A 24,270-nucleotide genomic window follows, 5' to 3' on the forward strand; every position below is an offset into this window, starting at 1 on the left:
GCCGCTACGTTGGGAGGAATAGCCGCTTTCTGAGCCGCTCTCTCTTTTCGAAGCCAATATTCCAACCGGTTCCCAAAATAGCTTTTAGACGGAAAAGTAATTTACGGTGATTAATGAATAGATGGAAACCCAGGCGAACAGAATCACTGTGCTTTTAGAAAAGGCTGAAAGGCCAAACACTAGTCCGGGATTTAGCTACAATACTTTATTTCCTTCCCCTAGGTGGTATTTAAGAGCGAGAGCGATTTGAGAGGGAAAGAGTGATCGAGAAAGGGAGAGAAGGAGTGAAAGGGAGAGAAGGCGATCGAGGGGGAGAGAGAGGAGGGACAGAAGAAGGGAAGGAGGGGGCAAGAGACACTGCCTGCTAGCTGTTAGCTGAGCGGGAGATGTCGGGGGCTGGGCCAGCGTGGAGCGTCCATGATTAAAGGATTTATTTGGGGCCTGCAGCGCCTGTGACCTTTGCTCCTGCTCGGAAATCTGGTGTGGTGGGGAGAGGGGAGGGACCGAGAGACATTGGGGCAGGCGGTGGAGGGCGGGGAGGAATGGGAAGTTTCTCCGCTATCCACCCCATCACTCGGCCAGGGGTCTCCCATGGCCCCTCTTTCAGCTCTGGGAGGGGGAAAGAGACCCTGACCCCTCGCACCCACTTCTTTTCCCTAGACGGGAATCCGCAGCCCTGGGCCTCTCCGGATGTGGTGTGTGACAAGACGCCAGTGTCGGTCCCTCCATGGGCCTTGCTTTTTCTCACGTGTGTGAAATTGGTAGGGTCGAGTTGGGTCTTGACTCTCCTGACTCGTGATAGCCTTTGGGCATTCCTCGAAGTGCAAGTAAAATTCCCTGGCCGGGTTTCACCCCAAGTCAGAATTTTGAAGACACGACAACACGGGCAGGCCGCCAAAGTCTCTTTCCTCTATTCCTTTGGTCGCTTTCCCCACCTCGCAATGGTGAGGAAAACAACTTTGTTCCTGAAGCCACTGTACCCCTCTATTCCCTGCCCAGCCACTCTCTGGCAGCCTCCTCTCCTCTTCCTCCCAAAACTTCTTTCTCCTCTTCCCACTTCTGCCTGCAGAGTAGGGGGCGACCCGAAAGCTCAGCAGGCCAACTGGGACCTCTCCCCACCCCAAGTTCCAGGAAGTCTTACCATATGTCTCACCTAAATGCTGCCTGCTGCTGCAATGGAAACCTCCACTTTGTTGGCCCTGTTCCCGAGCTGCTTCCCACAGGACTCGGGGCAGCTTCACGGGGTTGAAGAAATGCGGAGGTATCACCCCGGGTGACCCCTGTTCTCCCTGAATCTGAGCGGCTTTGATGGCTTTTCCCAGCCCTTCCATGGGACAAGAGCCATCTTCCATCAGCCCTCAGCTTGGTTCCGGTGAGTGTGTGTGGCGGGGAGTTTTGAGCACGCCAACCAACCCCCGACCCCCCATCCCGTCCCCCACCCCGGGCTAGCCCCTGCCCCTTCGGCCCAACACTCTGTCTCAGACGGGGTCACTGGGATGTTGGGAGGGACTCTGTGCCGGTAGCCCTCCTGGGCATCCCTATCATGTTTAGAGATGGTCCATCCAGAACCCCGACTCTCTCCTCTCCATCCCTGACTTTCTTCCAGGGCCCCAGCATGACCCATCCCAAACCTCCACCCCTCACTTCCCTCAGTGACCCAGCACGGACCATCCAACACACCTGGTTCTCTCTTCTCCATCCCTGACTCTTCCTCCAGTGACCTAGCATGATCCGTCCAAATCCCTCTGGACCTGCCAGTGTCTCGGGCTGCACAGCCCCTTATAGGGGCGGATTTCCGCCCATGCTGGTGGAAGACGTGTTTCTTGCTGTTTGCTCTGACCCTACCCTTTTCAGCTCCCGTCGGGGAAGAGCAATTCCGTTTCACCCTGTCCACTCCCCTCCTGCCTCTATACCTCCCACTCCCGCCTCCTCTCAACCTGGGTCTCTCCAGACTGTAGAACCCTGACCCTTCCCCACCCGTCCTCGCCCGGAAGCTGCCCCAACGTCTAATTGCCCTCATGTTCTCCAGCTCCTTTTCTGTCTCTCTGGGCCTCAGTCTTCTCATTTCTTCTTTTGTCAAGTGGGGGTAGTACGTAGAATTTGCCTCTCTCTACACCGGGGATGCTTGAGAGTAAAATGAGGGTCACCGATGGAAAGCGAAACGTTGGACAGAAACCAGGGTTATCTTGGCCCCCCGCTGGAAATGGAGCTTCCCCGATCCAGATCCACAGAAGGTTCTACCCAGCCAACGCCTCCGGCCCGAGTCCAGTTTATCCCCATCCTCCAGAGACACCGCCAAAGACGTCTACTGGGCACTCAAGAAACACCCACCAGACACTCTCCAAAAACACCCACCACGAACCCTCCAGGAACACCTCCAGAGAGACCAACCGGAGACACCCTCAAGGTACTCCTCCAGAGACTCCCTCCAGGGACAACTCCAGAGACGCTTCTTGAGACATCTCCAGAGGAATCCTCCAGAGACTTTCTCCAGTCTCATCCTCCAGGGACAGCTCCAGAGATACTCTTCAGAGGCAGCTCTAGAGATATCCTCCAGAGACTTTCCCCAGAGACAGCTCCAGAGAAACCCTCCAGAGACACCTCCAGAAGGGGACCAAAGAGACTCAAGGCGGCTCAACAGTGAGTGAACCCCAGGCGCTCTAAGAACGGGAAACTCTCGGGGGGAGTCGCGGTCTCAGCGCGGTCGGGGGAAACAGCAGAGGACACGAGGGCCATAGCCATAGTGACCAGCAGGACATGCAGGCTGGCTCGCCCAGGGTGGAAGCCAGAGTCCATTTCTCCCACAATCTATCGTGGGGAACGGAGGGAGAGATGGGGGAACAAGGCCCCGCACGGAGTCGCTTCTAGTGCCGGTGGCTTGCGCCGTGCTATTCACACTCTTTCTTCTCTTCCCGTTGTGCCCGGCCAGGGCCCGGGCTGCAACGAGGAAGCAGGTGGGCAGGGGCACCCTCGAAGGTCACACGCTCAGGGCCCAGGGGTGGCCGCAGTGACCGCAGCCGGGGCCCTACCCTGGGCCTCGTCACCAGGACTCGGGAGCTGCTGCGATCTCCCCTGCCCATTTGGGGGCTGCCACCTCACGGGACGCCCTTAGGTGATCCTTGGACAGAAACCTTCCTTATGAAGGACCCAGCCCAGCAGGCTGAGTCGGGACTAGAACCCAGGTCTTCCGACACCCAGAGCCGGGCTCCGGACCCTGCACCCTCAGCAGGAACCAGGCGGGGGGCGGGTGTGTGTATGTGGGTGTCCTGGCAGAGCCGATCCCACGTTCTGCGGACCGCGGCCTTCCACGACCTCAGATTGGTGGCAGGGGGCGGAGAGCAAACACTGCGACCCCCACCCCCACCCCAGGTGCAGTCCGGCCGTGGGCTGGAGGTTGGAGCAGAGTCAGAGGGGCGAGCCGTAAAAGGGGGGGAGCAGTCGTCTCTGCCCCTCCCTGTCTCCCTCGCAGTGACCTGGGGGGATGGACGGGGTGCGATGGACGCGAGGGAGCTTGGGGAGGAGGAGGAAAGTGCCGTCAAACCCCCGATCTTCTGGTGGTCTTGATTCTCCCCGGGGCACCCGAGCCCGGAGGCGCCCCGAAAACCTGCCGAGGGAGTGAGAGGAGACCGGCCCAGGTGGGGAAGACTCGGTCTGGGGCTTGGCATTCCGGGGCGGGAGCCAGAGGCAGGGAGGGAGGGAGACAGCGGGGGATCCGACCAGCCCGAGTAGGTTTCCTCTGTGGCGGGGGGCCTGCCCTGTGGACCGGCTTCAAAGCCGCTTCCATTAAACCGGTTTCCCGAGGGTCTCGGAGCCCTGTGGTCTTTCCCCGCCAACGCTCTCCGGGGTCTCTCGCCTCGACCGGGCCAGCCGCAGTGACCCCTTCGGAAACCCTCCAGCCCGGCTCGACGGTAGCCGGGGAGAGCGAGGCCGGGGGCAGCCGGGGGCGGTGGCCACGGAAGGTGAGTCCGGGGGAGGAGGGAGGCGGGGAGGGGGAGCTGGCGAGGATGGGACCGGGGGAGCTCCGGCGTGTCACTAAACCGCTCGTGCCCCGCCCCAACCCTTTCCATCGTCACCCGCTTGGTGCCCGGGGGTGCGCAACGCGAGGGCACCGCGAGGCCGCCTGAGCGAACGTGGGTAGGGGGGTGTGGATAGGCGTGGGCTGCCCCCATACCCACTGGCACCCTCATGTCCCCCCATACGCACAGCACAGATGTACGTCCTCGCACTCTCGCACAGGCATGTCCGCACGCACCCGCTCATCGGGGCCCCGCAGGCCCGCCGCACACAGGCACAGGGAGAACCGGCTGAGGTTTGTTAGGCCGCCAGGGCTCTCCTGTTGGCCGTCGGCCGTGACTGCTCCCGACATGCAGAATGTGGGACAGCTCCAAAGTGTCACAGTTCTTAGCCCAGCGCCCCAGGGGTCCGCGGCCCGAGCCCCCCTCCCCCGCGCTGTCGAGGCCGGCGACGGGGCCCCCCGGGGCGTCCGGAGGTGGGGGGCCCAGCCCCGAGGGCGGGACGGGCCGGGCCGGCCCCCGCCACCGCGACCCAGCGCCAGTCCCGCCGAGCCGGCCTCCCTCCTGCCGTCATTCCGCGGGCCGCAGTCCGCCGCGGGCCGGGGTCTTCTCTCCCGACGCCCCCCCAGGGGGGCTGCTAGCGCATTCTGTAGTCGTTAGACACAGACGTCTCGCACAGCTCGCCCTTGAAATCCAAGTCCACCGTGAAGTCCAGGTCCCGCTGTCGGGAGAGAGGGAGCGTCAGCACGGGTGGGGCCCGGAGGGTCCCCAGCTCCCACGGGCGCGCCAAGATGGATCATCAGAACGGAAGCTCCTGGCGGGCAGGCAAGGTCACTAACCTCTTTCTCCCACGCTGAACTCTCCCACGCACTCAGCAGTGGTCGCACAGCAGGCGTTCAGCTCAGGGCTCCGCGCCCAGCACAGCGCTCTGCACACAGCTGACGCCCAGTACAGCTCCCTGCACCTAATGGGCACCCAGCACAGTGCTCTGCACACAACACAGCTCTCTGCATACAGCTGGTGCCCAGCACAGCACTCCATACACAACGGGCACCCAGCACAGTGCTCAGCTCACAGCTAGCACCTAGTTCAGTGCTCTGCACGCAACGGGCACCCAGCGCAGCGCTCAGCACATGTTAGGCTCCCAACACAGCGCTCTGCACACAGGAGGCATCCAGTTCAGCGATGCACATAGCAAGCATTCTACACACAGTAGAAACCCAGCCCTGTGATTTGCACCGAGCAGGCACCCAGTAAAGCACTCTGCACACAGTAATATGGTATTTATTAAGTGCTTACTTTGGCCAAGTACTGTATTAAGTATTGGGGTAGAGACAAGCTAATCAGGTCGTACAGAGTCCTGTCCCCCGTGGGGAACACAGTCTAGCGAGAACAGGTATTAGAGCCCCATTTGGAAACTGAGGCACAGCGAAGTTAAGTGATTTGCCTAAGATCACACGGCAGAAAAGTGATAGAGCCAGGATTAGAACCAAGATGCTCTGACTCCCAAGCCTGTGCTCTTTCCACTATGCTATGTTGCTTCTAGGCATCCATCACAGCACTTTGTACACAGTAGGGAGCCAGCATAGTGCTCAGCAGATAGTAGGCTCTTAGTGTAGAACTCAGTCTCCACTAAATTATAATCAATCGATCAATCAGTGGTATTTACTGAGCATTTCTTGTGTACAGGGCACTCTAGTAGAGTTCATAGATACAATCCCTGCCCCCTAGGAGCTTACAGTCCACTGTGTGCAGAGTGCTGTATTAGGCACTTGGGAGAGTTTGCTAAACTAGACATCATCCCTGTCCTCAAGAAGCTTACAGTCTAGTGGGAGAGACGGACATGAAGATAAATTACCGGTAGAGGAAGCAGCAGAATATAAGGATACTTCCAAAAGTACCGTGGGGAGAGCGATAATAATAATTGTGGTATTTGTTAAGCACTTACTATGTGTTAAGCACTGTGCTAAGTGCTGGGGAAGACACAAGATAGTCAGGTCAGACATACTCCCTTGACCCACACAGGATTCACCATCTAAGTAGGAGGGAGAACATTTTACAGATGAGGTAACTGAGGCACAGACAAGTTAAGTGATTTGCCCAAGGTCACACAGCAGGTACGTACGTGGCAGAGTGGGGATTAGAACCCAGGGCCTCTATCTCCCAGACCCATGCTCTTTCCACTAGACCACAATGCTCCTCAATGGGATGGGAACCCAAGTGTTTAGAAGCTGGGACTAAAAGCCAGTGGGGAGACGAGGGATTGGTCCACTGGGTTCTGCAGACCTCACTCACCACGTTTTTTGCATTTGGCTTCATTGATATAGTTCCATAGACCTCCTCGCCCCTCCTCACCGTGAGGTAATCTTCCAAGTAGAAGACGGTTTGCTTCCAGTGCGTGTACGGTGCATCCGGAGCTGCCGGGAAAACCATGGAAGAAACAGACTGTCGCGGGGGCCGTGTCCCACCCGATTCATTTGTGTCTACTCCAGCGCTTCAGTCAGGGTAAGTGCTCAACGAGTACCACCATTATTGTTGTTATTATTATTGTTATTTTTATCAATATTGTTAAAGTCCAATGCCCCCCAAATTGGAACAGGCAGATTGGCCAGAGCTTCGCCAACTGATGGAAGAGGCTGCCTGGGGCCTATACTGCAGGAGAGCTGAGCTCAGGGAACTGAGGGGAAAGTAGGAAACCTTCTCATGATACCCTCTGCCCAAGAACTGCATTTCCCAGGAGCCAGAGGCCTACTTTTCCAGGATCCTCTGGGAATGACAGCCAGTCAGCGGGCTGGACAGTGCCTTTAAATGCAGGAAAGGGACATAGGTGTTCTTTCACTCCCTGCCTGCCCGAGCACTCTCTGGCAGCATTGGCAGGTGTCTTGATTCACGTACTGCCTTGTGAGTGCACATGTATATTCAAGGAAGTTTGCTTGTAAATTCATGGTAGTTAGTGTGGGTGCAAAGTAGAAACCACACGCACGCTGTAAACCATATATAATAATAATAATAATAATAATAATGGTATTCGTTAAGCTATTACTATGTGCAGAGCACTATTCTAAGCACTGGGGGAGATACAAGGTGATCAGGTTGTCCCATATGGGGCTTACAGTTTTAATCCCCATATTACAGATGAAGTAACTGAGGCCCAGAGAAGTTAAGTGACTTGCCCAAAGTCACCCAGTTGACAAGCGGTGGAGTCGGGATTAAAACCCATGACCTCTGACTCCCAAGCCCGTGCTCTTTCCACTGAGCCACACTGCACCCTGTATACCCTGAACACCCTGTTATGCCCAGTATATTTCATACAACTGTTATACCCTGTATATGCTGTACACCCTTTACACCCTTTATACTTTGTACAGTCTGTACAGCCTGTATATCCTGTGTACCTGTAGGCCTTGGGGTGGGTCAGCCTTGTGCTCTGGTCTAGCACTCCCTTCTCTCTGTACCTCACTGTGTCTGCACTCTGAGCATTTAGGAGGCAGCTGGAGGGAATATGTGAGTTTCTTCCTGGTTCCTCCCCCTCAGTCCTGGTCGACCAGCTCTCCCTAAATGGAGAGTGATTGCAGCTGGGCTCCTCAGTCTTAGCATCCCTCAAGACCCTGGGGTCCAGAGGTAGCTCCCTTTGGCCTTGGTCCCACCCCAGGACCCGTTCAACTGAGGCCGACAAGCATCTGTTCGCCATCTTGCCTTCTCCCGCCACTTACCTGTGGAAAACCCAATTTTCTTGTGGCACTTGGTAAACTCAATATTGAAGTAGGTGACCAGAGCGTGGATGTAGTCATTGCGCTGAATCTGGAGGCAGAACGCGGAGGAGAATGACAGCTCTTCAATCTTCACCGTGTAAATATCCACTTCCTGCACCACCAGGGGAGAGACAAACCTGGGAATTCAGTTCCCTGCATCAATGAGATCCCCTAGGGCCACTTCTAGAACCTGCTCCATCACCAACTCACCACTCAGATAGGCCAGACTCGCCCCAACCCTCCCTCACCCCTGCCTGCACCCAAATCTGGTCATGATATTGTGATGAAGTTTCTCTACTGGGACCCAGAGGGGAACTGAGGCCCAGAGGAGGCATACGGCTTGCCCAAGGTCACACAGCAAGTTGCAAGCAGAGCTGGGACTGGAGCCCAAGTTCCCCGGCCTAAGACACTCTGTGCCCCTCCCCAGGCCTTGAGGCAGCCAACAGTTATGCCCTGCCTGCTCTCTCCTGGGCAGAGATACAGGGCCCAGGTCCCCATGTTTGGTGGGAGATGAGGACTGGGATCCCCGGGAGCCCTGGGAAGGAGTAGGGAAGTGGGAGGGAGAGAAGTGGAAGTGGGGAAGGAGGAGAAAGGGGGATGGACCGAGGGAGGAAGAGGAGAGTGGGTTGGGAGGACAGTGCCCTTGTATTTACTGCCCCAGAAATTTATCAGTCTCGGACGCCCTAATGATCCTGTCTGCTGTGCCAGATCCTTATCAGACAGGTGTCAGTCTCCTGCTGACCCTTCCCGCTGTGCCAGACCTTTATTGGGCAGGCCCTGGTCACCCTGATGATCCTGCCAATTGTGCCGGCCTTTTATCAGACAGACATCAGTCATTCCAATGACCTTGCCCGTTATGCCAGACCTTTCTCAGACAGGCTTTGGTCACCCCGATGACCCTGCCTACTGTGCCAGCCTTTTACCAGACAGGCATCGGTCACACATGCCCGCTGTGCCAGCCCTTTATCTGACAGGCCCCAATCACCCCAATCACCCTGCCCACTCTGCCAGACTTTTATCAGACAGGCATCAGTCACCCTGATGGCCTTGCTTTCTGTGCCAACCCATTATCAGACAGGGCCCAGTCACCCCGATGACCCTGACTGCTGTGCCAACCCTTCATCAGGCAGGCGTTGGTCATCCAAATGACCCTGCCCTCTGTGCCAGACCTTTATCAGGCAGGCGTTGGTCACCACTTGCTTTGAGTCGACGATGTCCACCAAAGGCTCCTTCATGGCCACATCGCGGATGCAGGTCATGTCGAAACCGTACACGTTCTCCCACCCTGGTGAGGCAGGAGTCAGATGTCAGAGGCCAGAGATCAGCATTATCCCCTTTCCCAGTTGGCCACCCCCTATTGCTGCTCAGCCAGAAGGCTCTCCCTGGGGGTCAGGGGGAAGGGGGGCTGGGAGCCAGGAATTCCAGGGGCCAAGGAGGTGTATGTGGGGGATGGGGAGACTGAGGCAACCCTGTCCCAGAGACCTTTCAGCAGCAGCTCTCTTGTTCCCTCCCCCTACCTCTCTCCTCACAAATGGGTGGGTGAGGGACTTTCTGCCTGGAAATGTGGATGAGATCAGGGCTATCCAATACTTGGAAAGTGAAAAGGATGGCTTTAGATCTTCTCCTCCTGGCCACCACAGGCACCGAGCACAGTGCTCTATACCTAGTGAGTGCCCAGTAGAGAGCTCTGCACCCAGCAGACCCTCAGCCCAGTGCTCTGCCCATGGCAGACACACAGCATGGTGCTCTGCACACAGGAGAAGCCCAACCCAGTGCTCTGCAAACAGTAGACACTCAGGACAGTGCTCTACCTACAGTGGCACAAAATTCAGTTCTCTGTTCAACAACAACCCACCCCCTGTCCCCTCCGCACTGCACACACACACACCCCACCAACACACTTGTGTACACAACCATAAATACACACAACTTGGGCAAGTCACTTCACCTCTCTGAGCTTCAGTTTCCTCATCTATGAAATGGGAATAATTCGCTTTCCCAGAGTTATTATTATTATTATTTTGTTTAATGGTATTTGTTTAGTGCAGCTATGTGCCAGGCACTGCATTAAGCGCTGGGTTAGATACAAGATAGTCAGGTTTGACACACTATCCCCATTTTCTTGTTTGTCTCTCCCTGGTCCCTGGGATAGAAGTGGCTCCACAGCCATGATTTAACTCTTCTTCAGCCACCAAGGGACCAACCCTAAGCCAAGGGTCTGGCAGGAGAGCCCTGCAGCCTGAGCACTCCGAGTTCTCTCAGGATCTTCGGGGGAGCAGGCGCACCATGCAGTGAGTATGGGTATGTATGGGGGCAGTGGGGGTGTGAAGTGCACAGGGGGTGTGTGCTGTGCAAAGTGAGGGTAGGCTGTGTGCAGGGGGTGCATAGTACACAGTGGGTGTGTATGTAGTGGTGGTGTAGCGCATGCCATATGTGTGCAGTGTGCAGTCTGTGGGGGTTTGTGGTGCACAAGGGGTTATGTGCACAGGGGGTGCAGTGCATAAGGGGTGGGTGCAGTGCAGACAGAATAGTGAGATGGGTGTGGGCATTGTGTATCAGAGGAGTTGGGGACAGAGACCGGGGACAAGTGGGCTGGAGGGGATGTCACCCTGGACTCCACTGTCTGGTTTCCAGCAGGATGTAGCTCAGCCCCGGGTCTGGGCCGGGCCGGCCTGAGCGAGGCCTCCCCCGGCAGATGAGAGCAAACTTTACCACAGCAGACGAAGGTCCACAGTCCGTTTGTGCCCCATTGGCCACTTCAACTGGAACCCATCTGTGCCCCTACAGGACCCCACTCTGCTTTCCCCCTGCTCTGCTTTTCCCTACCCCCACATCTCTGTGCATTCTCCTCTAGGCCATTTTGGGAGGGGTGAGTGCTTTTCTCAAATCCCTGTGCACTACAGTGCTCAGCCTGAGAAGCCCACTCCGCTCCTCCAGCCATCTTCAACAATAACACCTTCCCCATTGCTTTTGAACATGTTTGAGACTCCCCCATCCTAAATAAAATACACTTCTTAACCCTCCAGCTCCCTCCAGTCATCACCTCATCTCCCTCTTACCATTCCTCTCCAAACTCTAGTGAGTTATCTACACCTACTGCCTCCACGTTTTCTCCTCCAATTCTCTTCTCGACCCCCTCCCATCTGGCTTCAGCCCTCTCCACTCCATGGAAATGTCCCAGTGACCTGCTTCTCGCCAACTCCGTTGGGCTGAACTCCATTTTAATCCACCTTGCCTTCTCAACTGCCTTCAACACTGTGGACCACCTCCTAATCCTGGAGAAATGGTCTTACCTTGGCTTCACTGACCCTGCCCTCTCTTGGTTCTCCTCCTATCCCTCTGACCTCTCATTCTCAGCCTCTTTCATGAGCTCCTCTTCTGCCTCCTACTCTGTAACTGTAGAAGTCCCACAAGGTTCAGTTCTGAGTCCCTTTCTATTCTCCATCTACACCCACTCTGTTGGAGAATTCATTTGCTCCCATGATTTCAACTACCGTCTCTACACTGATGATTCCCAAATCTGTATCTCCAGCCCTGACCTCTCTCCTTTTCTGAAGTCTCGCATTTCCTCCTGCCTCTACTTGAAAGTCCCTCTGACCCTTCAAAAACTTCAAACACTCCAAAACAGAACTCATCTTCCCATTCAAACCCTGTCTTCCCCCGACTTTCCCACTGTAGACAGCACCACTATCCTTCCTGTTTGACAAGCCTGAACCTTGGCATTCTCCTCGATTCATCTCTTTTATTTTAACTGGCTTATTCAATCTGTCATCAAATCCTGTTGGTTTCACCTCCACAACATTTCTAGAACCTGCCTTTTCCTCTCCAACCAAACTGCAATCACGCTGATCCTGAAAGGCTGGCCGCAGGTCAAGGGGGTCGTGCCACCCACCAGCCCCTCCAGGTGGGACGGTCCACCAGACCACCCCTTGGCCAATCAGAAGCCACCATATCATCTCTCAGAAAAAAAACAAACCTGTCTGCAGGCCCTTAGCATAGTGCCATGCTGGGGAGCAAAGCAAGAGACTCCAACCTGTGTTAGCTGTTAGCCCAGGGCAGAGACACCATGGGGAGTCTATCTCCTTCGCACCATTGGTACCCCCATGTCCAGAGGCCTTGGAGCGAGGGGTTGGGGAGGACTCACAGTGAATTTTGAAGTCTTTGTACTGCCGGTCTTCAATGGCTGTCACATACAATGCAGCCCGATCTGGGAACATCAGCCCACCGGGTTTCTGTTGACGAATTGTGGGGAAATGGATCTTGTAATCTATATCACCTGACAAAGACACCACAATTTGAACTGCACAGGGAATAAGCAAACAAGCCCCACACCGGCCGGCCGCACCTTCCCCTCCCCAAAGCCTTCTGGGAGCTGTGGGGTTTAGGGGTGGAGTACAGTGGGAAGGGAGAATCTTGGGAGGGCTACATGGTAGGCAGGGAAGGGTTTAGTGGGGAAACGTTTGGGGGAGGGAGTGGGGGAGAGTCCAGGGAAGGGGTACAGTGATTGAGGGTCCAGGGGAGTGGTTGGTGGAGGCAGAGGGAAGGACCAAGCACAGGGTGGGTGCTCAAAGTCAGAGGAGGTGGAGGTCTCCCCGTGGGGTCGAGTCAACCTTCTCAACTCTGTTTCAGTACTGGCCTAGAGGCAGGGGACTAGCCGAGTTAGCCTCAGGGCATCCTGTCTCAGCAGAGAGGTCCTGGGCTGGGTTGTGGGAGAGCAGGCCCGCGGTGGGTCAGGCCGGAATGGGGGTCAGGCTGGGGAGGCCGGGGGGCACTGAGGACACCTACCAGCCACTTGTCCCGGGCGAAGATGACGGTGTGGAGCATGGACTCATAGAAGAGGCAGTACCCCATCCATTCGCTGATGATGATGTCCACCTGGTCCACGGGCAGCTCCACCTCCTCCACCTTCCCCTTCAAGATGCTGATTGCTATGGAGCCAACCAGGCCAGGCTGCCATGGGAAGCTGATCCGGGCCGCGAGGAGCCGAGCCGGGACGCGGGGAACCGAGCTGGGCCACGGAGAGCCAAGCTGGGCCACGGTAAGCCAAGTCACGGGGAGCCAAGCTGGGCCACAGGGAGCCAAGCAGGGCCACAGTGAGCTAGGCCATGGAGAGCCAAGCTAGGTTGTGGGGAGCCAACCCCAGCCACGAGGAGCCAAGCCAAATCATGGGGAAATAAGCCAGGCCACGGGAAGCTGGGCCACGGGGAGTTATGCTGGGCTGCAGGGAGCCGATCCAGGCCATGGGGAGCCAAGCCAAATCACAGGGAGCCAAGCTGGGCCACAGGGAGCCAGGCTGAGGGCCCGAGGTTGGGGTGGGATGGGGCTGCAGTGGGGATGGGAAGTGTGGAGGAAAGAATGACCTGTCTGCTTCTTTCCCTTCCTCCCAACTCTTCCTGCTTCCTTCCGGCCCTCTCTCCCTTCCTCTGTCCTTCTCTCTCCCTCCTCATTCCCTCTCCCCAGGGAGCTGTTAGTGGTAGGGTCCTCACCCAGCCCCTACTCACAGAGATTTCCCCAGAGCTTCCACCTTGCCACCAGTGACCTGGTTGGCCTGGAGAGGGGGAGGGCTGAAGGACTCCCCTTTTGCAGACTGGAAAGGGGAGGGCCCAGAGAGGCCCAGAGGCTGTCTCAAGGTCACCCCGCCTATTAGAGCACCCTTAGGGCAGGAGACCACCAGGTACTGAACCAAAGCAGTTCCCAGAGTACACCCCCAGCCAGGACCTTCTCTTCATCAGGCCCTGAACCCCCCTGACTCAAGCCCCCACCTTGGGTAAAAGGTATGAAATCGGTCTTACTGTTGTCCAGCTGGTTGGCCTTGATGATTTTTTCCGAGTAGTCTGAAATGCTTGAGCACTCGATCTGAAAAGCAACAGAGCAGGCACCTTGTATTTGGTTGGCTTCACGTCCGTTCACTCTGGCCCCCTCGCACATTGCACCACCAAGGTAGCGGTGCCAAGGTAGTGGAAATCTATTGGCCACTCGTGCACCTGTTAGCCCTCAGCTATATGTACCCCAGGGGAGGTCCTGATCGGGGTTTATGGCCACCATATGGTGGGGGGGCAAAATCCCTGGGTGGTTCCACGATGCATTGGCGCATGTTGCGCTATTGCATGTTAATCAGGCAAAATCCTTCAAGATGATCCCGATAAACCAGTGGTTCATAGCAGCTCCTGATCAGCTCCCTTCATAGATGAAATAAGAGGTCGCCTGATCTCCAGGGAGGGGGTGGCATAGAGGATGAAGGAGGTGGGGGCTTTCCGAGAAGCTCCGGAGTAAGGGAGCCAGGCCAACTGTGCTTGTGTGGATTGGGGGTGCTCCCTACCCAGGAAGGGCTGTGTGCCGGGTCGTGACTGTCCACCGGGGAAGCGTGATGGGGTACCCAATCAGAGATTAACCATACAGTGTAGACTAGCAGTCATGAGGCCTGTTTCCAGGCTCAATTCCCTCCTGGGCCGCTGTGCATTTGATTACCTCTTACCACCTGATCACTGACATGATTACATCAAGGTTATTGATCTCGGCCTGATTCCAGAGCCTTGCACTGAGCCAGGCCCCAGCACATTCCACTGCCCCCGGTGGGGCCCCCAGCACAGCTCCTTGCACCCTGCTGGCACCCAAAACAGCACCCTGAACATGGCAGGTGCCCAGGACTAGTGGGGATAAGATAAGAGAGGACAGGAAGGGCAGGGAATGTGTCTGTTCATTGTTATATTGTACTTTCCCAAGTGCTTAGTACAGTGCTTTGCAAGCACTCAATAAATACGATCGAAAGAATGAACGAGGACAGTCTTACCCCATACACCTTCTTGGCTCCGGCTTTGGCAGCGAACATGGACAGGATGCCAGTGCCACTGCCCACGTCCAGCACCACCTTATCCTTAAACACGTGCTTGTTGTGGTACATGGCGTTCCGGTATGTGAGCGTGCGCACTTCATCCTTCAGCATCTCCTGCGGAGGGTTGGGGGGCGGGCAGTGGAGAGTCAGTGGGGAGGTCAGACTTGAGCAGGGTGCATGGGGCCCGTGGGAATCTGGGGTCAGAGGTCAGTGGACAGAGAGTGTGGGTTCAGAGGGGAGCAGACTGGGAATGGGGGTCTAGCAGACAGTGGTTAAAAAATTCAGGGTCAGCAGGTGGGGGACAGGGATTATGGGGTCCGAGGACCCGCTGTCTGCTAGCCGTCTGCCCACTGGGCACCAGGCAAACTCTAGGTTGGCCTGCCCTGCTTGGTTACTCCCACCCAGCCCAGCCACCCTTCTCCCTGAGCACTCCAGGGCACCACAGGTTGTGTGTATCTGTTCCATTGCTCATTTCTGTTTGTGAGCACTTGTGGCTCTTCTCATATTCTGCCACCCCAGTGTGTGACTGGCTCTTTGCGCTCATCACACTGTGAATCCCTCGAGGTCAGGGACTGGGACTTGTCCTTCAGCACAGTGCTCTGCACATAGTAGATGCCCAGAACTGTGCTCTGCACAGTAGGTGCCCCACACAGAGGGGCGGGACAGTGGAGCAGTGGAGCTGGCCAGGAGAGGGGAATCTCTGCCGCCAGAGGACAATGAGACAAAAGCACAAACCCGGGGATGTGTCCCATGGCCTCCTCCCCTCGCCCCTGGCCCTCCAGACTGCCCTGCTCTACCTCGTGGATGCCAAAGTGTGCATACGAGTCGAAGTAGTAGTCTCTGGATGTCATCTCCTCCGGGTTCAGCAACTTGGACAGCTTTCCCCGGCCCGGGCAGGAGGGCTGCGTGGACACGTGGCGGGTCCCGGGGGTCTGCTTGGAGGCCGTGACGGGCTGGGTGGGTGGGGCGGGCTGTGACGGGCCATTGCTGACCTGTAAGCCATGGCCTCCATGAGTAGAGGAGGAGGAGGAGGCCAAAGCCCCCTGAGCCCCGACACTTGCTGCCCCAACCCCGGTTCCTGCGTCGGTTCACCATCTTTCTCTCAACAGAGATCTCTGGACCTCACCAGGCCTGTCCACCACTCAGAGCATCGCTGCCTCCGAGAGCTTTCTGAAGGACATCCTCCTTTCCTTTGGAGCAACCCCCTGGTCCTCGGGGCAGGTGAGGCCCACATAGGCCATCAAAGTAAGCACGAGCCCAACGGTCCTGACCCAGGACATGCTAGGACAGTGGGGCAGGGAGGGTCGGGGGTGCCTAGCTCGAGGATTCTGTCCAAAGGGGAGAAGGAAACCTATATCCGAACCCCACAACGGGGAGCAGGCTACCAGGGAAGGGGCTTCCTCCAAGAGGTGCTTAGAACAGTGCTTTGCACATAGTAAATGCTTAATAAATGCCATTAAAAAAAAAAAGAGGTGGAGTCCGAGTGAGAAAGCGAGACATACCCGGAAAGATGGAGAAAAGGGGAGAAACAGATCTAAGACCTTGGGGGACAGGCAGATGAACAGGCAGAGGGGAAGATGGACAGGCAGAAGAGAGATGGGCAGGCAAAAAGAAGATGGACAGATGGGACAGGCAGGGGGGAAACGGACAGGTGTGCAGGTAATAATAATAATAATAATAATAATAATGGTATTTGTTAAGCATTTACTCTGTGCCATACACTGTACTAAACGCTAGGGTGGATAAAAGCAAATCAGGTTGGACCAGTCCCTGTCCCACATGGGGCTAACAGTCTCAATCCCCATTTTCCAGATGAGGTAACTGAGGTCCAGAGAAGTGAAGTGACTTGTCCAAGGTCACACAACAGACAAGTGGCAGAGCCTGGCTTAGAGCCCATGACCTTCTGACTCCCATGCCCGTGCTCTAGCCACTACACCATGCTGCTTCTCTAAGACAAAAGGGGAAGATGGACAGGCAGAGGGGAGATGGACAGACGCGGGTGAGAACGAAGGCCGTTTACGCCTTTACTCCCAGGAAGAAATGTGGAGAAGAGAAAGGCAGAGGTGGTGGAGCGGAATGAGGGAAGGACAGAGCGAGCTGGAGCGGCCACGGGCTCAGGGTAATGACCCATTTTGTGGAGAATCCAGGCTGCGGCCCTGAGGACTGGGCCGTGTTTCGCCGGCCCACAGCTGCAGAACTGGGGCTGGTGTGCGGGCCTCCTCCTCCTCCTCCTCATTTGGTTGCAGCAGCCAGTGCAGGGCTCTGCACGGGGGCCGCAGGGTGGTCGCTGCAGCTAAAATTAGCCCGCGTCAGCTCGGTCACCTCCAGAACCACTGGTCCCAGCTCCAGGAGAGCCCACTGTCCCCGAGGGCGAGCCCAGACCCCTCTGCCCTCTCCCCAGGATCCACAGACTGGGCCAGGGGTCTTCCTCTCTGCCCCCACCCCCGTGAATTATAAGACCGGCCTTTATTTGTGGCACCGTCCTGCTCCCCCAGAGGAGTCGCACATCACTTATTTCTCCCGGTCCTCATCCTATCCCTGCAGGTCAGCCAGGAGTTCTTCTCCCCATTTTACAGAGAGAATGGGGGACTCTCCCCAGAATGATGGACCTCCGACGGTCTGACGGACCGACTCGTTCTACACATGGGGCAGCGGAAGTTCAGAGAGGCCAAGTGAGTTCCCCAGTGTCACACAGCAAAGGTGGGGGTAGAGCTAGGACTGGAAAAGGGGTGGGGGCAGGAGGAAGGATGAGGAGGCAGAGAGTGGGGGAGGAAGGGAGGAAGAGGGGAAACGGGAGGGGGCAGAAAAGAAGGGGGAGACAGGGCAGAGAGGAAGAGGGAGGGGACAGGAAAGAGGCAGTCGTTCAGAAAAGAAGAGGGAGATGGAGGAGGGAAGGGGAAAGGGGCAGAGAAGAAGGGAGCAGGAGGGAGAGGGAGGAGAAGGAAGGAGGAGGAACGAGAGGGACAGAGAGGAGGGCATAGAAGTGAGAAAACGGGGAGAGGTGGGAGGGAAGACTGGGGAGAGAGAGGACAGCGCGCTCGATGCTGCAAGGCCCCAGCGAGCTCAGCTATAATTGGCTCCCTTTGGCCCGGGCCCAGGCTGTAAAAATGACTTCGCTGAGAACAAACGGGCTCCCAGAAGGAGCAAAACCCTTTCCCTGTTCCCTGTGTACGGGGGGGGGGGGGGGGGGCGGGGGGTGTTGGTGGTCAAAGAGTAAGGAAAGAGGGCAATCAAAAACAGAGACCTCTATGTGGACAGAAGGGGCAGGGAGACGTGAGGGGAGCTGGGAGGAGCAGGGGTGACGCAAGGTCACAGGCCCTGGTTCTTTGTTTGCCGACCTGCCTGCGAAGCAAGGGTCGAGCCAAAGGAGGCCAAAGATCAGAACCAAAGAGGGCCAAGACTTGAGTCAAAGCAGCCCAGGTTGAGGGAGTCAGGAACTGAGCGGGGCACTAACGGGAGCCGGGGGTAGGGGGTAAAGTTGGAAGCAGAAGTGTCAACCAAGGGGGTGATAGGGCTTTTGTCCCTAGGTTCCAGCTGTGGGGGTGATGGGGCAGTGCCCCCGGGTTCCAGTTGTGAGGATGATGGGGCTTGTATCCCCAGTAGTGTTATCAAGATAAGGTTATTATTCTGCAAGCTCCAGAGGTCAGGAACTTTGGATCATTGGCTTCAAGGTTCCTTGCTGCTCTTTTCTCGCTACACACCAGCTCACCCTCAGCAAACCTCTGTCATTTACAGCTCTCCCATTTCTGATCCTTCTCCTCCACCAGCCCTCCTTACCCAAATCTGACTCACCCCTTCAAAGTCTCCTCAAAGCCTCCTGAAGCAGCCTGGCTTAGTGGAAAGAGCACGGACTTGGGCATCAGAGGACCTGGGTTTTCACCCCGGCTTTGACACTTGCCTGCTGTGTGACTTTGGGTAAATCACTTCACTTCACTGTTTTTCAGTTACATAATCTGTAAAATGGACATAAAATATCTGTCCTTCTACTCCCTTAGACTGGGAACCCCTTGTGGGACAAGAACTGTGTCTGATCTGCTCATATTTTCTTAGACTGTAAGCTTCTTAAAGGTAGGAATTCTATGTTTTTACATCTACGGTAAGGTCCCAAACGCAGCACAAAAAGTGCCCAGGAAAGAACTCTGCATACAGTAGGCCTTCAGTTCAATGCTCTCCCTGTCCCAGAAGCCCTCAACCTTGGTGTTATCCTAGATGCTTCATTTTTCTTCAATTCTCACATCCATTTACTGCCAAATTCTGCTAGTTCTTCCTACACATTTCTTGTATCTTCCCTTCCCTCTCCACCCAAACTGCTACCATCTGAGTCCAAGCTCTTGCCATATTGCGGCCTTTCACTGGTCTCCCAGCCCCCAACCTCTCTCCCTTCCAATACATACCCTGTCCTGTTGTAAGGATCATTTTTTTTGGAAAGGTCATTCAGAGTCCATTTCCTTGACCCACTTTACTTATCTGCTGTCTCCTCTTACTACCCCTCAGCTCACCCTCTTCATCCTTCCCAGGGCCTACCTTCTGACTGTTCCTCAGTCTTGACTTTCCCACCTCGATCCCCTCACTCCCGCTGTTCCCCTGGCTTGGAATTTCCTCTCTCCCCACTTTCACAACCCTCCTCGAACCCCATCTCCTCCAACAGTCTACAGAACCTGTCTGCTAATTCTGTTGTACTCTCCCAAGCACTTAGTACAATGCTCTGCACAAAGTAAGTGCTCAATAAATACCATTGATTGGTTGAACAAGCCTTCCCTGATTAATTCCCTGTATTCCTAGTCAAAGAAACCCAACAGCCAAATCTAGCACTTACGCATGTATCCACAATCATTCTCAGCACTAACATGTTTAATCTTACATTCAATTATTTATTTTGGTTATTCTGTTTGTAAATATATTTATGTGTAAACTCCTTGGGGGAGGAAATGAAATATTGCAATTTCCACTACTACTACTACTACTACTACTACTACTACTACTACTACTACTACTACTACTCCACTACTACTACTATTACTACTTCTAGATACCCAGTAAAGTACTCAGCAGCCAGTATAGGGCTCTGTTCGCAGTAGACTCTCATCACAGTGCTCTGCCCCCAGTAGGCACCTAGTACAGTCACTTCTCTGGGCCTCAGTTACCTTGTCTGTAAAATGAGGATTAAGACTGTGAGCCCCCCGGGGGACAACCTGATCACCTTGTAACTTCCCCAGCGCTTAGAACAGTGCTTTGCACATAGCAAGCACTTAAAAAATGCCATTATTATTATTATTATTATTATTACAGTGCTGTGCACACAGCAGGGCAAAGTAAATATTGATTTAGATTCTGATGCCCAAGTGAGATACCTCTGTGCTTTCCAGGCAGGGAAGCCAGGAATTTCCAGTTGGGGAGAAAGCAGAGAAAGCAGACAAAATCCAGCACACCACACTGGCCAGGAATCTCAGGAGCCAGGGCCAGCTTAGGGTTTGTCATTACCAGCAGCTTCTCCCTGAGCCCTGGGACCAGTCAACACAGTTGATCCTCAGGGCAGCTCCAGATAGGGGAGACCCCCTTCTTCTCTAAGGTCCCTTCTCTACCCTCGCAGCCATCCCCCCTCGTCCATGCAGCCTTGACTACTGCATCAGCCTCCTCACCGACTTCCCTGTCTCTAGTCTCTCCCTTCTCCAGTCCATCCTTCACTCTGCTGCCTGGATCATTTTTCGAAAGAAAGTTCAATCCACGTCTCCCAACACCTCAGGAACCTCCTTTGGTTGTCCATCCACCTCTGCATCAAAGTGAAAGTCTTTACCAGCAGCTTTAAGGCATTCATTCAGCTCGCCCCCTCCTCCCTTACCATGCTGGTCTCCTACTACAACCTAACCCTTACTCCTTGCTCTTCTAAAGCCAACCGACTCACAGCACCTTGATCTCATCTTGCTCACTATGGACTCCTTGCCTGCCTCCTCCTTCTGGCCTGGAACTCCTCCCTCTTCCATCAATCAAAGGTATTTATTGAACACACTGTTTGAACAACATTGCACTAAGCGCTTGGGAGAGTATGGTACAACAGAACTGGCAGATCCAACAGACCAGCACTTTCCCCATCCCCAAAGCCTGACTAAAAGCATATCTCCTCCAAGAAGCCTCCCTTGCCTAATTTTTCATTTCCCCACCCTATTTGCCCTGATTTCTATGTCACCTACACAGTTGGATCTGCACTTCCCAAACACTTAGATACTTTGTCAGTAATATTTATTGAGCATTTACTGTGTGCAGAAAACCATACAAAGAGCTGTATTCACTTCACCCCCGACTCTGCACCACTTAGGTACTTATCTTTACACTCTGCTGTGTCCCCTCTGCGTAGTTTATTTCCATTTTTGTCTCTCCCACCTGGATTGTAAGGACCTTGTGGGCAGGACTTGTACCTACCATCTTCCATTGTAGTGTACTTTCCCAAGCACTTAGTACAGTGCTCTACACACAGTAGGTGCTCCATGAATACCATTGATTGATTGAGCTCCCAGAATTCCTCCCCTTCCCTCCGCCCCCACACCCCTGGAAGGATCCTGTCCTGTCCTGAGAAGCACCGTGGCTTACTGGATAGAGCACGGGCCTGGGACTCAGAAGGACCTGGGTACTAATCCCAGATCCATCGCTTGTCTGCTGTGTGACCTAGGGCAAGTACCTTCACTTCTCTGTGTCTGTTACCTCAGCTGTAAAATGGGGGTAAAGACCTTGAGCCCTACTTGGGACACGGACTGTGTCCAACCTGATTATGTTGTATCTACCCCAGCGCTTAGTACACTGCCTGGTACATAGTAAGTGCTTAACAAACACCATTAAGAAAAGCCCAGTCAAGCGGACTGGGTCAAAAGCGGTCAAGTGCAAACTGGCTGGTGCGATCTCCGTACGACGGAGTCAGCCACTGAGGCCCAGGGAGGGCCACTGGCTTCCCGAAGATCCCAGAGTGACCTCTTGATTGTAGATGCACCGTCCCCCCACCCACCCCACTCCCTACACACATTCCTGCTCTTTCTCCATCCAAGCCTCCCTTCCTGCTCCTTCTTTCCCTACTTCCACTTTCAGAGGGAACAAATCACTCTCCAGGACCCAGGATCCCCTCCGCCCCCCAACTCCAACCAAGGATGAGGACTCCCCTCTTCACCCCCTCTCCCCCGCCCCCAAGATCCGGGCTGCCCTCTCCATCACCTCCGCAGGATCTGATCTCCACTCCCCACCCATGCTGCCTTCTCCCCCGGTCCCAGACCCCCTCCCCCGCGCGCCACCCCTCCGTTAAGGCTTTAGCTGCGACCCCAGGATCTGTGAGCCGAGTAGCTGCGAGGTTGGAGGGTTTGGGGGATGTGTGTGGCGTGGGGGAGCGGGGGGCGGGTGTCGTGGAGCTGCCGATTTTAGCCCTTGTCGTGCTCCTAGCCCTGCCGGCCCAGCAGGCCGGCCGCACGAGGAGCGGTGGGAGGCGAGGGGGCGGGGGAGAGAGGAGGGGCGAGGGAGGAAGCGAGGACTAAAAATAGCCGTGCTCGGCTCCGCATTCGCCGGGGCACCTTTCTTTCCCTCGTGGCTGTGCAGCGCCCGCCCCGTGCCGACTGCGGACGGGAGAGCCGCGCCTGGCCTCTGCGCTCCCGCACCCTCTGCGCAACGCGGCGCGGGCGCGGGCCAGGCCCAACCGGTCCCCTTGTCTCCCCCCGCCCGCCCCGCTCCCGGCCCGGGCCTCCCCGCTGCTGCCGGTGGGCAGAGGGGCCCCCGGACTGGGCCTATTTTTAGCAATCTCTTCCCGCTCTGGGGGAAGCGGCGCCCCAAGTAGCCCTCGCTCTCTCCAATCCCGCCTCGGACCGTACGCGCGAGAGGCCATTTGGCTCGGCGGCGCCTGGCAAGTGGAATCTCGTTTTAAATCCCGGGACGGGGTGGGATGATGATGATGATGATGATGATGGTATTTGTTAAGCGCTCACTATGTGCAAAGCACCGTTCTGAGCGCTGGGGGGGATACAAGGTGATCAAGTTGTCCCACGTGGGGCTCACAGTCTTCATCCCCATTTTACAGAGAGGGGAACTGGGGCTCTGAGAATTTAAGTGACTTGCCCGAGGTCACACAGCAGACATGTAGTGGAGCGGGATTCGAACCCATGACCTCTGACTCCGAAGCCCGGGCTCTTGCCTCTGAGCCACGCTGCTTCTCGTGGGATGCGGGAGGGCTGACCCCGGGTTGGCCCCGGTCCCCGCAGCCGGTTCCCCCGCGCTGCGGAGCGGGGCTTTCCGAGTGGGAAACGCGCCGCTGCTGCTCCGGGGGTCTTAGCAAAGGGACCAGAGCCCCTGCCCCAAGGAGGGGAGGGGGGAGCCGGGCTTGTGGGAGCAGAAGGCTCCCCGCTGCCCCTCTCCCGTGGAGGGACAAGGCAGACTTTATCGGAAACGCCCCTTCCCCCCTCCCTACGCCCCCCGACTTCAGTTGTCGGTGCCAAGTAAAGCCACCCGAGCCCTGCGTCCCCGGACCCCCCGCTCTGCCCAGAGGCCGGAGGGGAGCGGGGGCGGGAAGGGAAAGGACGGGTGCTAGCCTCCCGACCTAAGGAGGCGAGGAGAGCCGGGGGAGCAGCCCGGGCCGCGGCTCTCCCTCTGCGAGGGCCTCCCCTCCTGTGTCCCAGCCGAGCCCAGCTCGCCCCGTCCCCGCCCGCCGGCCCAAGGGGGAGGCGGGGCGGGGCGGGGCGGGGCGGTGGAGGGGGGTGGGCCCCGTCCGGCCCGCGGCCACCTGGCCGGGCCCGGGCGGCGGCCGGCGCTGTCCGCGGTTCTGACGCGCCCCGCGCCCGCCGGCGGAGCCGGCCACGGCCCAGCCCGGGACTCGGGCTGGACGCCTCCAGCTCTGCCCCCTCCTCCCCCGGAGGCCTGAACCCACAGACTCGGGCCGAGAGCCCGCGGGGCCCCCCAAGGTCGAGGGAGGCGGGCGGAGGGTGGGGGCGCGGAGGAGCGGCTGATCTCCATGCCCTTGCGTTACCAAGAGAACGGCGGAGACACAGACCACCTCCTCTCCTCCCCGACGACCCCCCTCTCCAGGCCCCTGGCCCAAACTCATGCCCCCCCAACACACACACACACACACACACACACACACACACACACACCCCACAAACGCGTGCGCCCAGGGCGCAGCCGCCGCCGCAGCGGGACGGAGTTGGGGAAAGTTTCACGGCGCGACGGCGGGGGGCCCGGACGCCGGGGCCCCCGGCTTGTCTCCCCGCTCCTTACCTCGAGGTTCTCGGCCGCGTTCTCCGCCATCTTCCTCCGGAGGAGCAGACAGCGGGAAGAGTGCTTCATTCCCATAAGCGTCAGACACGGGGGGCGCCGGGGGGCCGGAGACGGGGGGCTAGGAGCGAGGGGCGGGGGGAAGGGCCGGCAGCCCGACCGGCCGGCGGGGGTGGACGGGGATCCGGGACCCGGGACCCTCGGCCCGCGCCCCGTCTCCGCTTAGGACGCCCTGCCGCAGCCTCCACCGACACCACGACTCCTCTCTCTCATTCGAGCCCTTCAGCCGCTTTCAACTTCTTCTCCTTCCCCTCCTCCCGCGCCCCGGCCCCGCTCCGCGCAGGGGGTAACCTCGAACCCAGGCCCGCCTCGCTCGGCCCCGGCCTGGGTTCCTCGAAGCGGGATAGCCGTTCGACTCAACTTCGGCCTCCCGGAG

General features: G+C 56.8%; 1 protein-coding gene across 2 annotated transcripts; it reads right to left on the reverse strand.

The window, feature by feature from the left end:
• Positions 1-3,901: 3,901 nt before the first annotated feature.
• Positions 3,902-23,915, reverse strand: PRMT8 (protein arginine methyltransferase 8). 2 transcript variants are annotated; one of them, XM_038767877.1, is made up of 10 exons: positions 23,838-23,915; positions 15,395-15,589; positions 14,556-14,711; positions 13,558-13,621; positions 12,551-12,693; positions 11,910-11,997; positions 8,935-9,050; positions 7,727-7,814; positions 6,309-6,430; positions 3,902-4,734 (listed from the first exon to the last, which is right to left on the reverse strand). In XM_038767877.1, exons 1-10 carry the CDS (start codon positions 23,910-23,912, stop codon positions 4,651-4,653), a joined length of 1,131 nt encoding a protein of 376 aa, XP_038623805.1. In that variant the 5' UTR covers positions 23,913-23,915; the 3' UTR covers positions 3,902-4,650. The 2 variants fall into 2 exon arrangements, with proteins under 2 accessions (XP_038623805.1, XP_038623804.1); XM_038767876.1 differs by having other exon boundaries at positions 3,906-4,734; positions 7,727-7,877.
• Between the last annotated feature and the right edge of the window lie 355 nt (positions 23,916-24,270).

The sequence above is a fragment of the Tachyglossus aculeatus genome, chromosome 27 (assembly GCF_015852505.1).
Source record: "Tachyglossus aculeatus isolate mTacAcu1 chromosome 27, mTacAcu1.pri, whole genome shotgun sequence".
In the NCBI taxonomy this organism is placed as follows: Eukaryota; Metazoa; Chordata; class Mammalia; order Monotremata; family Tachyglossidae; genus Tachyglossus; species Tachyglossus aculeatus.

What these genes read in the sequence shown, in the direction of transcription:
- PRMT8 (XM_038767876.1), bottom strand. Translation starts at nt 23,912, where the DNA reads ATGGGAATGAAGCACTCTTCCCGCTGTCTGCTCCTCCGGAGGAAGATG. An exon ending in ACGCGGCCGAGAACCTCGAG is followed by an intron (nt 15,590 to 23,837) that starts GTAAGGAGCGGG and finishes CATGGCTTACAG; the next exon opens with GTCAGCAATGGCCCGTCACA. An exon ending in GAAAATTGGGTTTTCCACAG is followed by an intron (nt 6,431 to 7,726) that starts GTAAGTGGCGGG and finishes TTTTCCCGGCAG; the next exon opens with CTCCGGATGCACCGTACACG.